The 23783-nt window shown below is 34.8% G+C and overlaps 1 protein-coding gene across 3 annotated transcripts in view; it reads left to right on the top strand.

Moving 5' to 3' along the window:
- LOC124357635 (DNA-directed RNA polymerase II subunit RPB1) overlaps positions 1-19619 on the top strand; it is a 65653-nt gene extending 46034 nt beyond the window's left edge. For all 3 annotated transcript variants that reach the window (XM_046809608.1, XM_046809607.1, XM_046809606.1), the window contains one exon: positions 16592-19619. In XM_046809608.1, the coding sequence (XP_046665564.1) occupies positions 16592-17629 (1038 nt within the window). In that variant the 3' untranslated portion in view covers positions 17630-19619. The remainder of the gene's footprint in view (positions 1-16591) is intronic.
- Positions 19620-23783: the final 4164 nt, after the last annotated feature.

Here is a 23783-nt window from a genome sequence, read left to right as displayed (position 1 = left end):
TTAATAATGTAAATTATTAATTACACTATTTACTTTCGCGTGTCTCATAGTAAGATTGAAATATACTCAGTCAAAATATTATTTCTGAGGTTTCAATAAATTGCCCCTTTTAATTGAGGTATTAAATAATTTAATAAACTAAAACCGAACGGCTATAAACTGCAAATTCATAATAACATAATTATTGTTTTGACATAACCTGTTTGTTACCTACGTTAAACATTGCATACTTTAATAGATACGATATTCGTCGGTTTTAATTCTGTAGGATATATTATTAATATTATGTTCAATATTGTTTTATTTCTATCGACGTAATAATATTTAAATCTTGTTTTCAGCCAATATTGATTTTTTTGTGTGTGGATTTGTTCGGTGACAGTTTTGATGAAGAACTGGATACTGATTTTACTTACACCATGTTTATGTGTAGTAATACGGGTTTAAATTTGGGTATGAAGTTACTTTACTGTATACTGTAAGAATGTATACAGTAATCTTGAAGCAATATGACTCAATCATAGTCTTTTAATTATCAAATTTGAATGCTCTTCAAAACAGCACTCCAAAAAAGTAACTGCCGGTATAAAACGTTACTGCAGATGAAGTCAGCTAGAAATCAATGTTATCGATGTAAAACGACCGGCTAGCTAAGTCAATGCCATAGAAACAGTCCATTTGTGTTTACTTCATTGCGGTGTACAGGAGATCCGGTTGATTGGCATAGTTAAAGAACCAAAAGAAAACAATACTTCCGGTTTCACCAGGAAATGTTAGAGTTAGTTAATATCTCAGTTGCAATAAACCACTAGATTATTGATGCGTTACATCCTTCTATGAGTTGAGCAAATCGGACCGTCCTTAAATAACGTTAATATTTATTTATTTTAAATAATATTTCATTTGGAAATATAAAATTTATTATATATGTTTATTCTTTCGAAATTTCAAATTGACAAGCAATATAAAAGAAGTGGCAGAACTTCTAACTAAGAAGATGTTTAGTTATTAGATATAAATTGAAAATCTGGCGAATCGACTAACGTATGTGGCATGTTTAGCTTTTACTATATTATTTTGAAAATTCTTAATGTATTATGTCATCAAATTTGATTTTGGATTTCTAATCTTCAGTTAATTGTACTTATAAGAGCCTTAGACGTTTAAGGTTCTGAAGATTTGTTCAAAACTTCATGTCATGTCATACTGTATGTAATATTTTTTATTTTGTTTAGAGAAAAAGTACTTTTTCTGAAATACTACAGAGTTTGGTTAGATATGATCATTCTTAGCTAATCACAAGTTGAAATATTTCAACAAAGTAACCCTGATTTAATTTTAAAATGACTTAACATTTAAATATAAAAACCGAAGATAAATTAATTTAAGGTACTATATTTTAATATGTATACAAGATGTGTTAAAGAATTCATAACATGTTTAGAAATGAAAACAATAATTTCAGAAATATTGAATGCAAAAATGTGCATTATCATGTACAGGAATCCTTTAAATACTTATTGAAATATGGGTAAACACGTTTTTAGAAATGGGTAAACAGTTATTAAATGGTCACCGTGTTATTTTTTTAGTATTAAATGTTATACTATCATGAAAATACTAAAATAAATGTTCACTTCAAACCCGATAGCTAAAGTATACAGAAGGCAATTAAACGAACACCTGACGAGTTATGTACTGATTTAGAAGGTCTCTTGTTTTCCAGGTACAAAGGACGCGTGCTATAAGATACTATATGGGTGAATTGGTAACCAGTGAACTTTGCTGAACTAATACTCAACGTCTCATGATAGGCTGACAGTCAATTTCTTTCTTAGAAAATATTTGTTTATCGATTTCGATAAAAACCAACACAGAGGAAATCGGCGCTTGGCTCTTAGACTATTACGAAGTAGTGGTGATTGATTAGGGTGAACACATGTCTAGGGAGTACAGAAATTGTTAATTTTAAGGGTGAAATGGGAGACTTTGTCTCACGTTGACCTGAAGTCGGCCATGTGCCTAGTTGTTGTTATAGAAGTAACACATATGATAAATAGAACAGGACAATGGGTGCAAATGACACCAAATTTCGTGTGCCACCGACTTGACGGTCATTACAGACAATGAACCGAAGCAGCCATAACGGGACCATCCTTGGCATATTGCCCCGCTCGTGCTGATACTGTGATGGGCGGGAGTCAAGGTCGCCGTCAACCGTACTTCAACCGCAGGAGACTGACGAGATATGATCACAATGGAAGCCGTTACTTCCAAAATAGGAATTGAAATGAGCGACAGCTGTATTGGAACTTACCTGTTAAGTAATTTTCTGGTGTAATTTAAAAAAGGAATGTTACGACTATCGTGATTCTTGTTTATGGTGTGAAAAAGTACAGGAACGAGTTGTCAACGTTTCTGCGTAGTCCTATAAAACTAGCATTGTCAACATGGAACATTTCTTTTTGTAATAAAATTTGCCTCAATTGACATTTTAGTAACTTATTTTTAGGAGTGAAATAATGTTATAAAATGTATATAGAAACAATCAGAAATTGTCCTTATCGTTTTAGTCCCATAAACAAAAATAATTACCGAGAAAATTCCTTCTCTATACAGTAACATCAGAATATTATTTAAGTTTCAATACTTGCATCGTTCATTGCAGTTCATAATTTGATGGACCTCAATTTTACCACATATAATCAAAAATATCTCGCGGATGAACGCTGTTGACGGCGACCTTGATTACCTGCCCTATCCCTATCAGCACGAGCGGGACAATGTGCCAAGGATGGTCCCGTTATGGCTGTTTCGGTTCATTGTCTATAATGACCGTCAAGTCCTTGTCACCAGCAATTTGGTTGTTTTGCACCCATTGTCCTAGTCTATTTCTTTGGATTAAATATTTTGTCATTTATCTTTATCTGTAGTATTAGTTTAATGTATTATTCTAGACCCGAGAGGTCCTTCTATAAATTGTGATAGAAAGGTTTTGGAGGTATAAAACTTGATACTTAGCTTTCTCTCGGTCTAAGGAAGAACTCTATTGATTTTGGGATCACGTGATCAAAGGGCAGTCAGCCTGTCTATCTGTCCTTCTGCCCGTTTGTGCGATAATTCTTGATAGAAAGGTCCTAGAGACTTCAAACATATGTTGCTCATGGTCCAAGAAAGAACCCTGTGTATTTTGAGGTCTTAAGGTTCGAGAAATGTCCGTCTGTCCACTACCTGTTCCGTAACGTTCTGTCGCATTCTTCGATATTCCGTTGTATCGGTATGTTAAAATAAATTTTACCTAATAATGTCAAATTGTATGAACATTTTATCTACATAATGTAACAATCTGTACTACAGACAGAATGTAATATATAATATTTTAATTACGTTAAAAACAGATTTTTTACCAAATTCTCTCATAAATACTGCATATAATGTAATGCCTTTTTTACTTCCTTTTATTATATAACCAAATACATTTTTGATATTACGTACAACTACTCTGTATCCAAAGACCGCAGCCCGGGTGCAGTATATTGCCTCCTTCTCATCTCCCACAGATTATCACGGTCGGCACTTGACCTGTGGGGCTCGGTCCCGCCCCGTCCCTGTCGCAGCCTATGATCACCCATTTCTCGCTACGACACGATCTCACGTCACATTGTCCGTGGTTGTGGCTGTATCATAGGCGTGTAACTATCTCAGACACGGTGTTTAAGGTTTGCGTCACTGTAAGGCTGATGCAAATTCAATGCGTTGATGCAAATGCTCTATCGATAGATATCTATGTAAATTTGGACACAACCTAATTACTTCTGAATGTTCTTTCTAAAGTTTTGTTTCATTTCATAGTTGGAATATTAATAAGCACACCAATTCTAATAATATACTACGTAATGTGAGGTTTATACTATTACAATGTTTAATTCCTAAAATCGAAATGCAATACCTTAAAAACTATGTTATCAAGTTGAATGTATGGATTATTTATATTGCTTAATCGAAGACACTCTTTACTATCATATACCCAGATTAGGGCCTTGGTAATAAATAATGATAACCAATAATTATATAATTAAATATTTATATATGAACTTTGCTTGCACATACGCTATGATCCCTAATGTATTAAATAATTTCTTATAATACTTTTAAGCTATTTTAAGGTTTTCAATAGCTGTATTCATTAAATGGACGTTTAAAGTTCGATTTTTGTGAGCCTTGGTGATCATGTTTTTACAAAACGTCAACTGTCACCTTCTTAAAACCGGTATTTGGCCGTCCTTGTGTTGCCAACACTTTTTTCTCCTTCACGCGTGTTATGTAGACCCGTATAGCTCCAACACGTCTAAATTGCGGGACCCAAATCTCGGTTAATTCCCACAAGCATCTGTCCTATAATTAACGCTAATTGCTCATCTTAAGTCCGGCACTTGTAGCCCTGGTAGCGGGGGTCTTAGGTAGCCCAAGGTCGCCAGTGGCACGCCCGCCCGCGCCTGGCAATCGCTGGAACCGCAGGGACCGCCACCGAACGGTGCCAGACCGCAATGATACCATAACGAATACAACCAGAACACAATTGGTGGAGTGTGCCAAGGATCCACGCTTGACCCTTACCTATTCTTTCAATACAATCATTATTTTCTTTTGTGCGACTAGTTTCTGTGCTAATTGAAGTAAGCTTTTCCAAAGTTAATTTAATGTATGTAATGGTCATCCTGTTAACTTAAAAAAGTGTATAGTACTTGATGTCTATAGTCATTCTACTCAGACTATAGAAAATGTCAACATATAAATGTATGTAGGGAAATAATATCCTCCATTTTTTATACTTTGGTTTTGATTTCAAACTACTGTATATTAAATTTATAACGCTTGATAATAAGCGAACGTAAACAGTTTTATAATTCGAGACGTTACTTTCATTTAGAAGATAAATTAGTAATTTATGCAGTTACGTTAACCTTACTTGTTAAATATTCACTGCAAATCTAAAATGTACGTCAGTTGTCGATATAAAAATGTAGAAACTTGTGTTCAACTGTCCCATTTTCTTTTTACACTTTCTTTGAACCTTATGTTCTCGTACACTCTCATATATTGTCTTATTCTTTATAAGTGTTAATTTTTTGTTATAATAAATTGTTACGTAGTATATTAAACGGTTTACTGTTTTTCACTTCATATGAAAATAACGCCACATGTTTCATGACATGTATTACGAAATACTCAACAATAATTGTACTGGTTTCCCGTACATTACGGGTGCCCTGCAGCACAGGAACCTGATTGACAACTAGACCTCATACGGCGAGATATGTCGCACTTGAACTACGGTGGCAGTTGGATAACTTGTAAATGAGGACCGCCTTCTTCGTTGTCAAGGGCGTGCCTCATCAGCATTCGTCAGCTGATCCCAAGGTCACCTATTGTTGAACATGAGTTCTTCGCTTCCTGACTCTGTACATGATATTTTGTAGAGCTGTTTCGAATGATTCGGACTATTTCAATTGAATTGTAAAATATTTTATCGAATAATTTATTTTATAAACAGAGTTTTCATAAAATAAACACAAGTCTTAAAATGGAAAATCTCAAATTATTGGGTAAACTACATTTTATAAAATGGTACCTTTTATTTCTACCCCTTAAAAACCCATCAATGTTAATTTATCTATGGTTAATTTACGTATGTAGTCCTAAGACTATAACTTTGTGATTAGTCGTATTTCCAGTAAATTTATTGAAATAAGAGTCAAGACCCAAGCGTAAATACCATGGTACACTCCATTAGTTGCACATGTATAATGTAACTTTTCCTATAAAAGAACATACAAACCTAACAAAAATTAAAGGAAATACAAAGCCCATATTAAGGGGGTTATTTAAGGGATACAAACTTTTCGTGTATTTTCTATTATATGATAAAAAAATCACGATTATCCAATAATTTTATTTTTCACACGAGGCTTCTCGATATCAATGATGCCATCATGTTGAAAGGCCTCGTGTGAAAAATAACATTATTGGATAATTGTGAATTTTCTTTTATCAAATAATAGAAAAATAGTGTTTTTCCAATAAAAAGAGCTCCTCCTTTGAATGCAATTTTCGTGTATTGTTTAATTTGCTGAAATGTCAGCTTTGAGTTATCCATGAGCCACTCATACACATTCCTCTATCAGGTTCCTCTGAGTACCGGATGAGGAAACTGCCATTAACCCGGCTGCCAGTTGCTCCACTTCAGCTGTTAATAGCAGTATCTCCCGCGCAATCCACGGCCTTGGCTAACTACTCTACTTAGTACTTGTCTCTGCTTGAGTAATCAAAGGACATCTTGTCCTTGGCGTCTCTCTCCAACGTCAATCGACGCGGAACTGCTGGGTTACCTTTGCTAATATAAACAGTCAATTATTTTTATTTGGGAAATGTTATTTACAAAACATATTTACTTTTTATTGTTTGTAGTGTATTTAGTTTAGTTAGATAGAAAGAATAACAAAGATTCAGATTCAAAATGTTGAAACTTTCGTATAATGTTATGTATACGAGTTCTCAGAAGTTAATCTGACTCCATATCCTATATGTAGTCAGATTACTCCATATGATATATCACTTTCCTCAAGATACATTACTTTCAGGGTGTTCCATTTACCTTGAAATAATATGTGATACTCAAGGCGCAATCAGCCAAAAGTCCCTGTGGTTTCCAAAAACCCTGATCTGTATCACTCTAAAAGTAATGTATTTTGAGGGCCACCTGGGTAGATTTTGACATTAGGTAGAATTACATAATAGCTTAAACCTTTCATATGTTTTAAAATTGTTTTATTAGCCCGTTAGTTTGTGACTGTCATGAAACCAGCTTATCGCCAAATTAACACTACGTAGTATTAAGTTAACGAAATGTAGGATTATTACTAAGATATTTTTGTATAAAATATTATAAACAAACAAAGCTGATTTATTTAACTTCTCGGACAGCTAAAACTGCTTTAATTGTAATTAAAACTGCTACCAAACATTGTAAACTACATTCTCAGTTTGCCGTTCCTCTAAATTTGTAAAACGATCAACTCTAATGCGTGTTCAAAATTGAACATACGTTGAAGTACTTTAGTATAAACACACCATGAAATTCCCTTACTATGTGAAATCCTACCTACCCTAGTCAGTCCAGAGAGACGTCTGTAACCGTTAACCGGTTACAACCCATAACTTTATCATTCAGTCATCTTAAAGCTGACTTTAATGCTAATTAACTGCCTGAATATTTTGAAATTACATATTATAAACAAGAATTTTTCAAAATTTTAAAAGTCTTCTAGAAAGACATTGCAATATCTAAACGTACAGCAAACCATTTTCAGGCTACAATTGACGAAAGATCCTGAGTGCGTTGCAGGTTTATTCGGATACGAGTTGGTGAGACGATCGCAATGTAGCCGGTGGATGGGCGGGCAGGCGGTCTCGCCTTATATAGAGCACAGTGGGCGCGCAGCGACGAGTCTTCCTGCAAAAACTGCCATATGTCGTCATCGGTGTAGTAACATAAAGCGAGTTCTATGGCCAGTTAGAGAAGCCATCTTTATAGCTCCTCATATCACTGTCATGGCCCTTGTCTGCCATAAAGATCGCTTATGTGCACTAAATAAAGCAGTATTAGCCCTGTATAAACCCATAAAACGCATCACAGCAGGACATCACAGAACGTAACGAACAATCTATTGCACATGCGAAAAAACATACGTATAGACTGCCTTTTTACATTTTGAGCCAAAATCAATACAGTTCTTCTTGAACCGAGAAGAATCTATGTACAAAGTTCAAGCCTCTACGGGCTTTCCATCAACAGTGGTACAGAACAGAGAGACACCGAAATGATTTTAAGATGGACCGGTGGGATCATTAATGATTCCTATATCAATTTGAAAAGAAAATATACATATACATAAAGAAAATTTTAATTATTTATATCAACGTCTTAAAGCGTGTTCATTTTGCAGGCATTTGTGCATTCCTGGTATGACGTATACATTATAATTCCAAGTCTCTAAATTTCTTCGATTTACTGTTTGGAACATACTTTTTAACATAATAGAAAATATGAGTACAAGAACATTTGAAAGCAAGAAATATATTCATACGAATTGTTCTTTTACACTATATTTCAGTTTATTTAAGGTTAAATAACAGCTCAATTCTTACATTGCACAAGTTAATGTGCAGTAATGTTGTCCGTGGTTGAAACGTAGTCGTTAGTTAGATAAATAGGTGTATCCATCAACGGTTCCATGGTTACTTAACTCACTGTACTAAATGCTGAAATGTTTTACAAGCCTTGGTTCCTTACAACAGCATTCTGTTCCATAAGTCCTATCTAACCATCATAAAATACTAATAAGGATATAAACAAATTATGTTGTCTCAATTACCTAATATTGGTATTCAATTGCACCAAATCGAACTTTGTGTAATTAAATTATTGCATTTGACTACGTCTCTTGTGCATATTCTCGGTAAATATCAAGACTAACTTAAACATTTCCAATAACCTAGTGACCAGGATACCTGGATTCCATTTATTCTTAGATGAATAAAATAACATACTACCTAGTTCCTATTTTTCAATAACAACTGTATTTTCCTTTTTTCTCTTAAGACATGAAACTGAGAATTTGCATTAGTCCGAAAAGGACTTTTGCTTTGCTTCCAGAGTAATAGGGTATTCTGGATATCCCCTTAAAAGAAAGGAAGATTAGCTCTGTATCAACCTCTCCAGTCAAAGCGGACAGGGGTGACACGCCCTTATGTCTAGGCTAGCAACAGCCCTTAACACCTAGGGAGCCCTACGAATTACTCCCCGGAGTAGACTATCAAAGTCAGGAATGCATATTGATTGAAAACGTCCGCAAGACGTGAAAAGACTCCGTCAAATTTTCTCTTGAAATGAAATGAAACGTTTATTCTCTCTTCACAATCAATTAATTGTAACAAAACAACAATAATATTATATTTATATACCTAGTTTTTTATCAAATAAAGTGTTAACTAATTAGGATGTATTTTTCTATTCTTTAACACAAATTATTTTATAATAGGAATTATTAAACGAAACAGAAATTTAAGCTGTTGCAGAGCTGCTGAGAGAATAAATACACACGTAAGAGAAGGTTAATTCTTCTGTTTTTGCGTGGGAGTCACCAGTATTTTATATTTTCAATTTGGAATTTTATTGCTGTTTTCTGTTAACCTAGACAAACGCTCGTACACACACACACACACACACACACACACACACACACACACACACACACACACACACATCCAATATGAAAACATATGCTATTATCACATGTAATATCATTGCCGTAACTATTCGATCGTGTCTCTCTTGAGGCAACTACTTTTGAGTCAAAAATAATTTACGCAAAAGAAAATTTGCTTATAACTTTATTTTTTTAATAGATTTTTTTTAGTTATTCTTTAGTGGAACATATTATCTTACTTGTTTGGTTATATTTTTCAACTCCCGTTGTAGTTAGCATCTGAACAACAGTTCTTCAACAACAACTGCTTTGTTTCAATACTATGGAGTACCGGGCCACAAAGTCTAAGCGTCGAAATTTTAACATGTAGAGATAGCGCAGGTTCAAATCTGTCTTTGACTGTTGTACTTTTATCAAGAACGTAGACCTCGTACTGTACTGGCTCTCCTTCTTATTTTGTTTGGTAAGATCCTCGCACAGACCAGAGGTCCATGAGGACGAAGAGAATGACATTAAACAAGGGTAATGACAACTCCTTAAAAAAAAACATTTTTACCTGATACTTATCAACCTTCAGTTGCCTGATGATACTGTACCGACTGCAGTAGTGGCTGGAGTAGCGACCAGAAGCGGAACCAGATATGGAACATTTCACTGTCAGCTGGCCGGTTACACCGCACCGCTCCGTCTGTTAGGCAATGTTGCTGCGCCAGTCCCTGTATGGCACTACAGTCCCTGTTCCAGGCCCAGGTTACTTCCTGGCGCTATAACCTCTCCTTCCACGCCTGTTTCCTCTCCGCGGAAGATAAAACGTTGCGTCACTGTTGCAGTAGTTTTCCAAGAAAACAATGAGATCATAATGACACCTTGGGAGACGCCCTGGCGATTGTATCTTGAAAACTTACGAAATAAAGGTAATAAGCGATAGAATGTTCGTGTTTGAGGGCGCATTCTTTCAATAAGAATGATATTACTTATATTAATATCAAAACTATTAAATAATTAATAGTGCAGACATTAAATATACATTCAGTAACTTCATTAGACATTATTTTCCATTGTTTTGCAGTTTTATATCCCTCACGCACTGTGTACTAAAACATGAAACCATTGTGAATTCCTATCCAATAGCAATATTAAGTAGAATATGTTTGATTAAAAGTAAGACGACATCGGTGCAGTTCGTTTAAGTCTCCATAAAATTAATCAGTCAGGATTGAAACGTTAGTTACAGCACTTTCTTCTTCAGTTGAAACGCTACATTTTATAGCCTACACCGCACTTCATAAAACAAACAAGATAAATTAAAGAAACTTGTAACTTAAAGATCTTGTATTTTGAAACTTTGTTTTCAAATTATGCTGTTTAAAAAAACTCCACTAGTGTTATAAACAAATTAAGGTTTTATTTAAATTACTATAGTATAATATTGCATACTACACCTTTTGCACGAATTATTTTTGTTTAATATATTTTGTGTGCATTCTAGATGTCTGTCTCTTTTTAGAAGATTGTAATATATGGTATTTATCATGAAAAGCGTAACTGAACTTATGCCGTTTTAGTACTTGGCAAAGGTTATTTTGTGAAAGGTTTGGCAAAAGGTTTACCTTCGCCAAAGGTATTTATATATTGATTTACATTTTTGTTGCTTTTCCGCTTACTATGGTGAACAAATCTTTATTAATGAAGCCTAAGTTACTGTGTAGATTAGAATAGGCCAAAATGACACTAAATTAATAGTATTTTATGCAATCGATCTTCAACCCAAATAAATACAAAATTCTAATCTTAAGCTTACGTGGCCGTTGTCGTGACCATCATCAAGGCTTTTCGGTCCTCACTGTATAAAAAAACTGCTAACCCAATTAACTCATATCCTGAAATAATTCAGTCTCGCAATAAAGACTCGTCTTTAATCAACAAACGTTTTACCAAAAACATTTATAAATCTCACATGCTTTGGTAAAACATTTGTTGAGTGTGGATGATTCTTCACGGTGAGGCCGATATATTTCAAGATTCGTGATAGTACATACATAAATCTTAGTTTTGAGAATAACTTGATAAACTTGCAATAATAATGAGTTATTATGAGTTTATCCCACTCGTATAAGGGGAGCGGGTCGTTCCTATCCCGCGCATGTTTAAATTTACAAAACTTTAGGTACATGTATTGTCAAAACTAAGTAAGTTACAACCTTCAAATTTTTTGTAGGCAAAGAGTACTCCTTTATAAACATCTCTTTGCAACTTTAGTAAAAAAATCTTTAAAAAAAATTTTTTTAGGAATTTTTTAAATATTGTGTGTAAAAAAATTATTTTTTTATACCAAAAAATTTTTTTTTCTCATTTGTTTTTTTAGATAGAATGATAAAAGATGCAACACCATTTGGAATTGCACTGTTCTATATTCATACCAAATTTCAATTCTCTAGCATTTATAGTTTTTGAGATACATGTACCTTTATATGAAAAAAAACCAAGTTTCCGGGAAATGTCCGGTAAAGGCAAAAATGACTGCTAAACTAACCTTTTGCTGCTAAAACATCCCAGCTCCGTACTCAGGGTCATCTGGGTCTTCATTTTCCTCTTCTAATGCAAGTTTTCTTTTCCTCCTAGCAACTCTAGCCTCCTTGGTCATGTCTAAAGCAGATTTTTCTGCCTTTTTCAATCGTATTGTATCAAAATTTCGCAATGCGGCAACAGACTTCTCGCTCAGTTTGATTCCTAGCTTGTTATACACATCCAATTTGCTGGTGAATCCATTATTAAAAAGTTAAAACTGCATCATATATGCCAAGTTTTAGAGTGTTTAGCCTTACAAAAACATTTTTAGGCACCTTAGACCAGACGGCATTGTTGAAACTTTCGTTCTGGTTTTGAGTCTTTTGGTCAAGGCATTTTTTTAGAAGATCCGGATTGGCTAAATCTCTATAAATTTGTTTGATCTGTACCATCACTTCATATGGCAAATTGTGTGACTTATGGCTGAAAGTCTGATGTAGGGCTTCGGCTTTATTATAACCGCACCACGACTCCGGCCCCTTTGGACATAGGCCATGTTGCGGAGTGTCATCATTCGATATTTTGTGGAAATAAAGTTGCCCACACATTTTTTAACCATTTGTTGAAGATCTGATCCACCTCTTTTTATAGCTAGGCCATAATATTCTTGCAGCTTGTCTATGTCATTATTTGTTAGCCTATTCTTGCCCCCTATTGCTCTATTATCTTTTAGTTTTGTTTTTTCCCAACCGTTTCTTTCAATTCCCTTAGTCTGCTCCCCATTCTCTTCTTGACATGATTGACGCATTCCAGTTTTCTTACTTATACTTCATCTCCATATGGCTTATCATCAACCACCTTTTTAAAAACCATTGCTGTCACCATCTCCTAAGTATCGTACATACCGTACATTTCGATCTCTGGACTTTCGGAAAACATCTAGGGCACCCGCAACTTCCATGCCGCCACTTGACCCTTCGTAGTTTTTGGAACATATATGATCAGGTACTATTTTTTTTATTTTCATGTACAGTGCAGATTTGACAGTATTTGGACATTATGGAAACATCCAACACCTTGCCAGTATCTAATGATGTTACGCTGACAACCCCATTCAGTGACTTGTGTCCCCTCCTTTGCCAAGACCCATTTAAACAAACCGTCAAATCTCTTTTTGACGTTTCTTCACACTCATTTACAGACACAGCTTCCTCAATTGCCTGCTTCATACTTTCACTAGCACAATTTTCAACAGCCTGATATATTATGTTACTACAAGGTCCTATTTTTGAGGTGGTAAAGGTAAGTCTAATAATGAACACAGAATGTTACCTGCACTGATACCTTTTCCGATCGTTCTCATGCCGTAAATAAATTTCAAGTTTACCTCATATTTTCCATTCTCATTTTTTTTTAGAGTTGTAAAAATTAGTTGATTCCAAACAAACACAACATTTCAAGTTCAATATTCACAGCCAATCCAAATCTTTTCTTTATCCGTAGTACAAAGTTCTATGCAGTCTTCGCTATCGCAGAATTTACATTTTACAAATTTTTTTAATTGCTCACTAAATAAACTAAGATCCAAAATAACACTACCCATTCCAGTTCCTTCATAATTGTCATATTTATCAAAGGACAGTTTTTTTAGAAGCAGAGCTAATGTTTGCATTAGTAGTAGGCCTAGGGCTAGGGCTAGCAGAATCTGTTTGGGTAGGCCTAGATTTAGAGTCCAACTTACGGTACTTGTTTCCTCTAAACTCACGTTTAGATTTAGTTTTTGTAACTAACCTTTGCTCTTGGCATGGTTATAAGAAGTTGTAAAACACTTCAAGAAACAATACACACTCCTAATCTACCACTAACTATGAATAAAGTGCAACACTTTTAGTAAAACACAATTATCCGACACAAACACATATAAACATAACCTCCTAAGCATATCAAAACAAATAAAGCAATATTCTTTCTGTCATCTGTATTCCCAGTTGTCAGTACCAAGGTTGACCAACAGAGCAAAGCCATAACATACTTATAACTAACACACATGATATATATGAATTGTGTCAGCCAAAATCTTACGAACTGCTGCAAAAAACTAGTGAACATCTTTTGTTTGTGAATTTTTTTTGGTAATTTATAAATTTATTTGAGCATTAATACTTACATATTTTTTAAAATACACACTTTAAAAACTATTAAAAAATGCAATAAAAAATTTTTTCTAATTTTTTTTTATTTTCATCGACCTGCTCCCCAGTTTAATTTCGTTTTAGTTTTCCTGCTTTCTCTCTCTTTGGCACTTACTATAGTGTACATATAGGTCAAGCAACTCCTCGAGATACATATGACCACTCCATGTCACTATCTGAGGCCATCGCTCTATCTCGGCTCCACCCAGCAAGCTCTTGCAGGGAGACACGTTAGTGGGAGGAACATAGACCAAGTTCTACTTCTCGGAACCATGACTTTACAAATACAACAGGCCATGGCTCTATCTCGGTGTTCTTGAGGAGTATACTGTAAGAATATTTGTGATCCATGTGCTAATCCATTTTTAGGGCAAATTCCAAAGCTAAGTATCTTCTTATCCATTTTAACAGTCTGAAAATGTTAAAGAATTCTGCAGAGTTACTTGGACAAGATAAGATATACTTCCCGAATACCAGATAAAATAGCATTTTTTCAAAAAGGATTTAGAGATTTTCTTGGTATCTTTCTATTAAGAGTAGAAAGTCCTATGTGTCCATATGAATTGTGACAAATCTTTTTTACTTCCACGTCACCCCGATCCATTGAAGTATAAGTATAATACTTACTGTATATAACTAAATTGCGTGTTACAACTAAAGGATATATGCATACATATTGCATATATTTACACCCTTAGTAGTTCAGGTATTTCAAATGTCTCAATTTACAATCCTGGATTCATTTTCCATCTTTGCTGTTTGTCAGGAAGCTAGAGTATGACAAGCCGCATCTCGTGTGGTTTATGGAAACAGCTGATAAACAATGGAACATTCTCTATTGTAATCAAGGCTGAGTTAATCATAAGTCAGGGGCAATTTGCGAAATATTAGACCGCCTCTGCTCCCGTAGGAAGCCGTCGTCCTTGGCGACTCCCGTCAACATCCTGGGTTGGGTGGTGTAGGTCGGGTGAGTCAAAGACCGAGCTTGTTTCCTAATTGTCTGATAGTTATCTCGTAATAATGAAATATCTCCTCTACAATTGTATCTATTGTTATTTAAATTGTAGCTTGGGCGACTTGAAACAACACTTGTAAGGTATAAAGAGAAATGAAATGAAATATTTTTTTTATTTGCGGCGACAATAAATTGTACTCTTAGCTGGACTGATGCGGTGAGAGAGACTTGTAAGAAAGTTTTGGCATCAATACATTCCCTGAAAAAAGTGCAGAGGTTTTTGCCGCTTCACGTAAAATTTTTGTTAGTTAAAATACTCATACTACCTCATTTTTCTTACTGTAACATTGTGATGAACGAAATGACTGTGGCTTTGGGTTAAAAAAAACTCCAGAGAACCCAAACTTATTGTATGGGATATGCATTTGATCTCAGGAGAGATGAGTATATAACACCCTATTATATTAATTCAAAGATCTTGAAGTTGAATGGCCTCAGATAAATAAAAATCTTAACAATGACCAATCAATGACCAATTTCAAGACTGAGAGTTGATCTGAAAAGATGACTAAATTGCTCTAGTCCTTTAAACTGTTTATTTGGACGTATTTTAACACATATGTGACACATGCAAAATATATATATATATATTTATATTGACGTTAATATAAATATTTACGTTAAATATATATTATATTTATATAAATATATATATATATATATATATTGTATTGACGTTAAATCATTCGGCTCCAGTTCCTTTCCTATCAAACTAGGAACTGGAGACACAAACTTACATAATACTAAATATCCGGCGTAACATCAAGTTGTTACAAATTCTAGAAGCTTGCACTACATCTATAAAAATGCCTCCTTACACTATATTTTGTTACTCGACTTAATAAAAACTGTGTATAAAGTCATTTCAAATAAAACGTGTAGCGTATTTTTTTAAATCACTTCTATACGCACCTCCATTTTCTAGTAGTTATCAACTACCACATTGGAACGCCAATATACCCAAGTATGTATTTGAAGGCATTGTTGATGCATACGATACGGTGATGAGAAAATATGTGTTTTTACGTAATGAGAGCTTTATTTCTAGACTTTCTTAGCAACCTAAATCAATAGCCAATTTATCAATGGCAACCAAGATGCCCCACAGTTGCATATGAAATCTAAACCAAAGAGGTACCAGTTCCCTAAAATCCTATTTTCGAATAGAATCCCATCCATGCCTAGACTACAACCAAAGTGCTAGTATTGACGTCAGGTGTCACAGGAAATTTCTAGTATACCTTGGTCGCAAACCACTATTAGCATACTGCGATAGATATATGTTTAGACACCGTTGAACTGATTTAAACTATTATTTTATTTAATCTGCTTGAGAAATTGTTCTGGAAGAAATAATATAAAATATTCATAATGTACATAAATATGAATACAACACTTAATATTCTACTACAGTACGTTCGTTAAGGTGATTCGTGAATGTTTTACCAAAGACAAAAGTGACGACAGACTGGGTTAGATGAGATCAGCTGATGTAAACTTTGTCATTTATAAGCGCCAATGCCAACACCAAAACTGTACACAAGGTCACACGCCAAGGTCAGTGATGTTACCTAATCCACATATTGATCAGAGTTGTACTGTTGCAGGTCGTGGTGGTGGGAGTGGCGAGCGCCAAGATCGGTGGTTGGGACACAGCGCCCAACACACAGTACCACATCCAGACGGACGAAGGGCCCGAGCGGTACTTCAAGTACCAGACCATCAGCGGGCAGTACCGCAAGGAGAAGCGCCTGGAGGATGGAACGGTGGTAGGCACTTACGGCTGGGTCGACCCCAACGGCTACCTCAGACTCAGAGACTATATCGCTGACGGCAAGGGGTACCGAATAGTCCGCACCAAGAAGGTCCTGGTGGGTGCTGACACTCCTATATCCAACGCTGTATCCGCCGCCAAGAAAGTTCCTAGCCAGGGTGGAGTTGGTGTCCAGAACGCAAAGATATACGAGAAACCCAAACCGTCGTACGTGTCTTCAACGTACCGGCCTGAACTGGCCTCTAACGCTCTGGACTACTCTTCGTCCACGGTGGCTCCTATTTCCCTCAGCGACTTCTTGAAGCAGAGCAAGGAGGCCGAGAGCTATCCATCCTCCACTGTTGCCCCGACGGTTAGTCCCTACGTCAACAATGGTCCGGAGGTCTACATCACCCCCAACTCTTATTATCCCTCCGCTCCCTCCTACAATCCCACCAACACCCCAACTCCTTCTCCTTATTACGAGTACACAACTCCCGCCCCTACCTCCACTCCCGTGAGAGCACAGACCTTCCGGCCGTACTTTGACCCCAACTCCGTATCGTCTCAGAATTACTACTCACCCAGCGCTTCCAGGCGGGTGTACGATGCCGTGGGCGCTCAGAGCTACTCCTCCGGCCAGGAACAACAGTTTCCGCTCTACGACGGCGTCTCCATGACCCATAACGGCTTCCGGTACTACCTTCCCAGGCATTACCACGAAGAAGAAAATCTCCCAGGCGATAAGAGGGCCGGCAGCTTCGGCTACATCGATCCCTTCGGCATTCGCAGAGTCATCTACTATAACGCGTCACCTGGCTCAGGCTTTGTCCACAGGAAGAACAACCGATACGTCGGATTCGAATCGACTCCTTACGATCCTAGGTTTTAAGACATCCACCGAGTTTTATTTTTTTGTGCAGCCATAGGTATGACATAAGTAATGTGCTATGATCCTTAACAAAATAAGGACATAAAACTTTATCTGTGATTAGAGGTTTTCAGTGTTGTCTATTTATCTGGAAAAATCTTGCAGATCAAAAATTGTTGAGTTTTAAGTCTTGATTAGCATCATAATATGCAAGCGTTATAAGCAATTAATTGTAAGATGATCAAATCATTTACGTTAAAGATTGTGAGATTTATAATCTAACCAAGAAAATCGAAATCAACATACCATATCGATTGATATCGATTAAAGTGTCATAAATTATAAAAACAAACTGTGATCCGTATTACAGTATGTTTATACTTTCTGTAAATACGCTCTCTTCATTAATTAGGACGACGAATAATGTCGAACACTCTATTTAAGTCTACTAATAATTTATTTAGCTTTAGCTATGATGTTATAACTACAGAGTTAATATTTTAAGGTTAAGTTAATAACTGTCGTATAAGTGCTTATAAGGAATTTAATTTATCGATTATGTAACTTGGGTGTTATTTTATATAACTCTACGTTCATAAAGTAAAGTGGTTTTAAAGTACTTAATAAATACCAAGTTTAAATATGCTATGGATTCGCTTCAGCAATAATAGGAATAAAATACTACACGGAAACCTTCGGAAACCTCTTTTAGGAAATCAGCCTCCATTGTAACGGAGAGGCGGTTGGCCATCGTCGAATCACCCATCGCCCACCCCTGGCCATGGGACATTCCACATGTGAGAGCCGCCCGTTGGTCACTGAGACGCTGGCCTAGATGTCACAACCATATAGAGCACAATAGCCGACTACCTCCAGATCCTGGATTATGTCTTATCTGATTATGCTTCCATACTCCACAGTTACATGCCCATATTGTGATATTTCGTTTCCTATCAATTCAGCCAAGTCATTTTAGTAAAGTGAGTGTGAGCTCTATAACTTATCAGAATGCCATCGATATTGATGAGGAAATCACCAACCACATGCAGGAGATGAAGATTTTTTTTCTAATTTAACTGACTTTATTAATAAAAAAAAGTGTGTTTTGGTTTTCACGAGGAAACTAAATAATAATGTATACTCCAACTTATCCTGTGAGGGTTGAAATTAATATCTTCCTCCACTACCGTGACACTTTGTACTACACTTTGCGACATATGTTTCGTAAAATCCTTTAGTTTATTCCCGACCTTTGCGGTAACTGCCCCAGCGTCTCTGCCGAAGGACTGGGCAGTTCTGTGAGTGTAGGCTACTCTAGTACGAGTGACGCCCATGCAGAGTGAGAGGGTGTTGTGACGAGGTCGCTGGCCACCCGGTCTGAATAATGTCCTCACCTCGTGTCAGGCTACACTTTTGTACCATTATTGCAGGAGTGTTATATACTCCTTATTCGTAGTATGCGTTGCAGTCTGCTTTGGAACTAGCGGCAAAGATGTTGTTTTTATCAATTTGTAATGGTCTGCCTTTAAATTGCTGAACCATTACGCATTCTTACAAACCATAGAGATTCTGTCAGGAAAAACCACTCAAGCTGATCCACGTATATTTATAACTTTGTAGCATTCTTTGTTCACAAACTGAAAGTAGTATTTTATCATCATGGTTCATTATTTGCATTTTCGTACAACTTACTTGCTTTATGTTCACGTAGAGATATGTTCTGGATGTTGACAATCAATGTTCATTCATTTAAAAAAAGCCACGGTGAAAATTCTGGTATTGTAAATATTTGCTGTTATCGACATACTACTATCGGTTAGTCAATTCAAAATGTGCCAAACTGATCTATGATCGGAATGACCTATGGTTTCAACGTCCTTTCTCTTGATGCAATACTTTTATTTAGGGATAGTATTAAGTGTGATCTAGATTTAAGAATAGATAATTAAATCTCTTATGTAATTACAATATACTTTATTGAAGAAATTCACTCATTAAAATCATTGTAATAGCCTGTGTTTTATTAAGTCCTTGTTTCTTGTTGTGTATTTTATCCGTCAATATTGTTAATCTTTTTACTGCCTTGCATCACAGTGCCTTGGTACAGCCTTAACGCCTCACTTTAATAATGAAAACCTTGTCAGCAAATATGTTAAACTTATTTTTGACATGGTTTGCGGACTTATAAGTCATTTTGATTAAACTCGCATTTTAATTCCTGGCTAAACTGTGCTAAAAATAACTGCATAGAAATGAATGGAAGTATTAAAAAAAAAAAAAAAAAAAAAAAAAAAAAAAAAAAAACAATGTAATGGTTTCTTATCCATTCAGTAAGCTATTGGTCAGCAATGTTAAAATACAATTTTGCCATTCAATTCAAACCATAATTTGTAAATTGGACATTATACAGACTGTCTACTTTAACATCTATTTAGCCAAAAACGTAGTTGAAGATCACGAGTGGTGCATTTAGGTTTACGATAGCAAAAGCATTATTGAGTTTATGTAATTTATATTATTTTTATCATTCAAAAATGGCTTTGATCTAGTAGACTGATTTGTAGAAAGAAATTAATAATGTTTAAGTTCAGCTTTAATGTATTGTTTAATGTACTGGTATTTATGTTAAAACAGTATAATATGCCTGATCTTACTCCTTAAAAGCCCTCACACAGCAAGGCAGGGTTATCCTTGATACAGGAGCAGTGCAATTTTATAAAAAGATCTTAGAGTTTTCTTAAACCATTTGGTGTAGCATGTGATTAATAATTTTCTGTAAGTGATTAAACGTTGCCATTACTTTTTTACGTTAGAAAGGATTATCTATTACACGAAATTATGTAAAATATTTCGTATCACACCTTTTCTTACACTTTTCTTTGATGACACTTTATACAAATTTCAAACTAACACAAGATTGGCCATATAAAACATATGGTAAGCAAGACCGATTTTGCTCTTTATCTGTTTAGTAACAGATCAAACAGCAAATCAGGTACAACGAGTCAAATCAGGTATTGTGAAGTCTTTTCAAGTTCAATTTTTACATTCGGATTCATTCATTTTTTGCTGACTCAGTTGCGTCCGCAAAACCTTTGCGGATTTTCAACAGTTATTAAAATCGACAATGGTTTATTAGCAGTATATGATGGTACAGAAACTATCTTTAAACGGATAAGGAATTATATTACGAATTTGATTCCTAATTTTTTTTAAGTACCATGACATTTCTTCAAGAATATCCAGTTTACAGAATACATTTTACTCACTATCTCCCTAAACTTGGCATTCCAATGATAAGTTTATTGAGAAGAATGTATAGGTTATTAATATCAGAAAATTATGATAGAGCACATTAATCATAGGATAAATGTAACGTATTCCTGATTAAACGCCCATATTTCAAAATTGAGTTCACCTAGATCGGTCTGATTTTATGATTCTTTCGGAAGGCACAAATCCAAATTTGTAACGTACACTAACTGCAGTGAATAGCAAGAATAATTTAACATAAAAAGAATAAAAACATTAGGTTGTATTATGATTTGAGAAGTATTCATGATAATAGAGTGGCAATAACGCTGGTATGCTAAGTGGAGAAATGAGTGACACCACATCCCATTCGGCACCTGCAGCTCACCTCGCTGGCCCATTGTTCCACTAATCTACCAGTCGACAATGACATTGCTGTTCTGGAGCCTAGAGTAACCCTGTCCCTGACCGGAGACAATCCAGAACACTTGACGTCCTTAGCCGCCGCGCAGGCCAACCAACTATCAAGTGGTTATTTATAAATGAATAATCTAGTAATTTTATTTTTCCAATAAACATTAGAAACAATACCTATTGGATCAAAGACCGCATGACAAAGGTATATAAAAGACCTTAGTTGATAAGAAATTGTTAATATACAAATAAGTAATTGTTACAAGAATTAAAGGTATGTAAATAGAATAAGTAAGGAATTTAAGTAAACTTATTTACTTACTTCCATAAGTAAGCTGAAAACATAAAAACTTGTTCCGCAGAACTTGTTAGTTTTAAACTATTCATTAGTACCTGAAATGGAAAGCACTCACTAGGATCCGTAGGCAGGTTCAGTGCCAAAGGTAGGAGTTAGTGAGTTGTTTAGGATATTTTGAAGTTGGTGGAAAAGATTTGATACTGGATAATCCTAGAGGCTGAATGTTTTCAAAATGATTTTCATAAAAGCTGAATACTCTGGGAGTGAGGTGTGAAAATCTTTAACTCTACTAATCACTTAGGATAGAGGGCTCCAGTATATATCACTAAACATAAAGAAAGACTACACAGATGCTATGCTAAAAATAGAAAAATAAGAAAAATTATCAATTTAGAAAATAACATTTTATTACTCTTATATTCCACGTTTTATAATAAGATACAAAGTTAATAATTTTTTAGTTAATCGTTCGGGAATTATCAAGCCAGTGCGGGACGTTTTTTACACCCAGTTTAAAGATTTCATTCAATTCATTTTCCTTAATATTAATTTTATGTACGTAATGCTATCACGGTTCTCTAAAAACTCTTCACATTTACATAACGAATGTTGTATCGCCCAATTGTTGTTTTACGAAGGCTGAATTTCAATGTAATCGGTCATATTTACTGAAATTTATCTGTTATTTCGTCAAAGTAAATCAGTATTTCAGAAAATTTGGATGTGATATGTGAATGTTTTGATAAGTCCGAGTATATTTGAGTGATTGCAGTAGTAATGTGAACTGGAGGTATTTGAGTTCAGTAGCATTCCTCGGCAGAACTGATAACAATTTTCAGACAGTATCACTCTTAAATTGATGAAAACTATTATTGGTTGGGTTATTTTTTTATTTGAGTCATTGCCTTTTTTAAGGTAATTTTCCTGATGACTGTAAACAAAGAAAAATTGTTTTAATCAATCCATTCAGTTATTATAGACATTAAAAGTAGTAATATTTTATGGCAGTTTTTAGAAACAAGCCCAAGAAATCATTACTGAAGACAAGAATATGAATTTTACAGTATGTACATAAATTTCTACTTCAGGTATTCCCATGATTTAATTATATAATTTGAAAATATATATAATTTAAGAATGATTAATTCTTTAAATCAAATTTTATTTAAGTAAATTAAAGATGTTTACAAATAAAAATTATGTCATACCTATGAGTCAATTTTATATACAAACTGTACAGCTATAATATCGTTTGTTGAGCCATTTTCCCTCAGGACTGAACACAAGTTGAACAAAAATATTCTAAATTTTGTACTCCAAATATATTAACTCAACTAGTAAAATTATGTTAATTAACTGTTTAAAGTTATAGCTGATTATGTGCTCAGGGGTGACATCCTTCTTTTATCTTATTAAAAATAATATAATAAAAATGAAAATTAGTGTAAGCTCAACCAATGAATATTGAAAACTATACTACCCTCTTACTTTGCACGGGTTTATTAAACAACCTTTTTTACATACTGATGTTTCAGTCAGTAACTACATGTTTTGCGAAGTTATGAAGTTTTTTAACACGTATTGTGTGTGTTATATATTCTGTGCCTCACTGAGTGAAATGAAAAGCGACACGGTCACTCTTCCTCCTTCTCACACCAATTCTGTTGTCTGGACTACGTGTGAAATCTGTAAGAGAGCTTGTCAAACAAGCGAGCCTTGTTTTCGGCATTTAAAAACTTTGCTATGTTATACAATTTATTATATAAACCTTCATGACGTTACAATGGTATAGGGTTAGTCCAGGCATGTGAAATCTGCAATTATCTAACATTTTCACATATAAATATTTATAATAAGAAATCACACCTATAAATTTATATATAAAAAGAAACATATCAAAATTTGTGTAACAATTGTAATTTTTCAAAGAAAGTACAAATTCTACCACTCTACTTCTAAAATAGCAAATAAATTGCCATACCAAATTATTACTTTCTAATTACAATTCCACTGTGTGAATTATAAAAATAACGTTTTAACAATCTAAGATGTAGGTAAAGTAAGAAGCTGTAAGAAGGAAGAGGGTTTTAATATAAAGAAAGAAACAGTAGCAAAAAATGCAATCTAAATCTGCATTTTTAATGTATACTTCAAGAGATTATACTATATAAAATAACAACGTACTATTTATAGTATTTATGAATGCATTAC

The sequence above is a fragment of the Homalodisca vitripennis genome, chromosome 3, assembly GCF_021130785.1.
Source record: "Homalodisca vitripennis isolate AUS2020 chromosome 3, UT_GWSS_2.1, whole genome shotgun sequence".
Taxonomy (NCBI): Eukaryota; Metazoa; Arthropoda; class Insecta; order Hemiptera; family Cicadellidae; genus Homalodisca; species Homalodisca vitripennis.
This window is presented reverse-complemented; position numbering and strand designations above follow the sequence as displayed.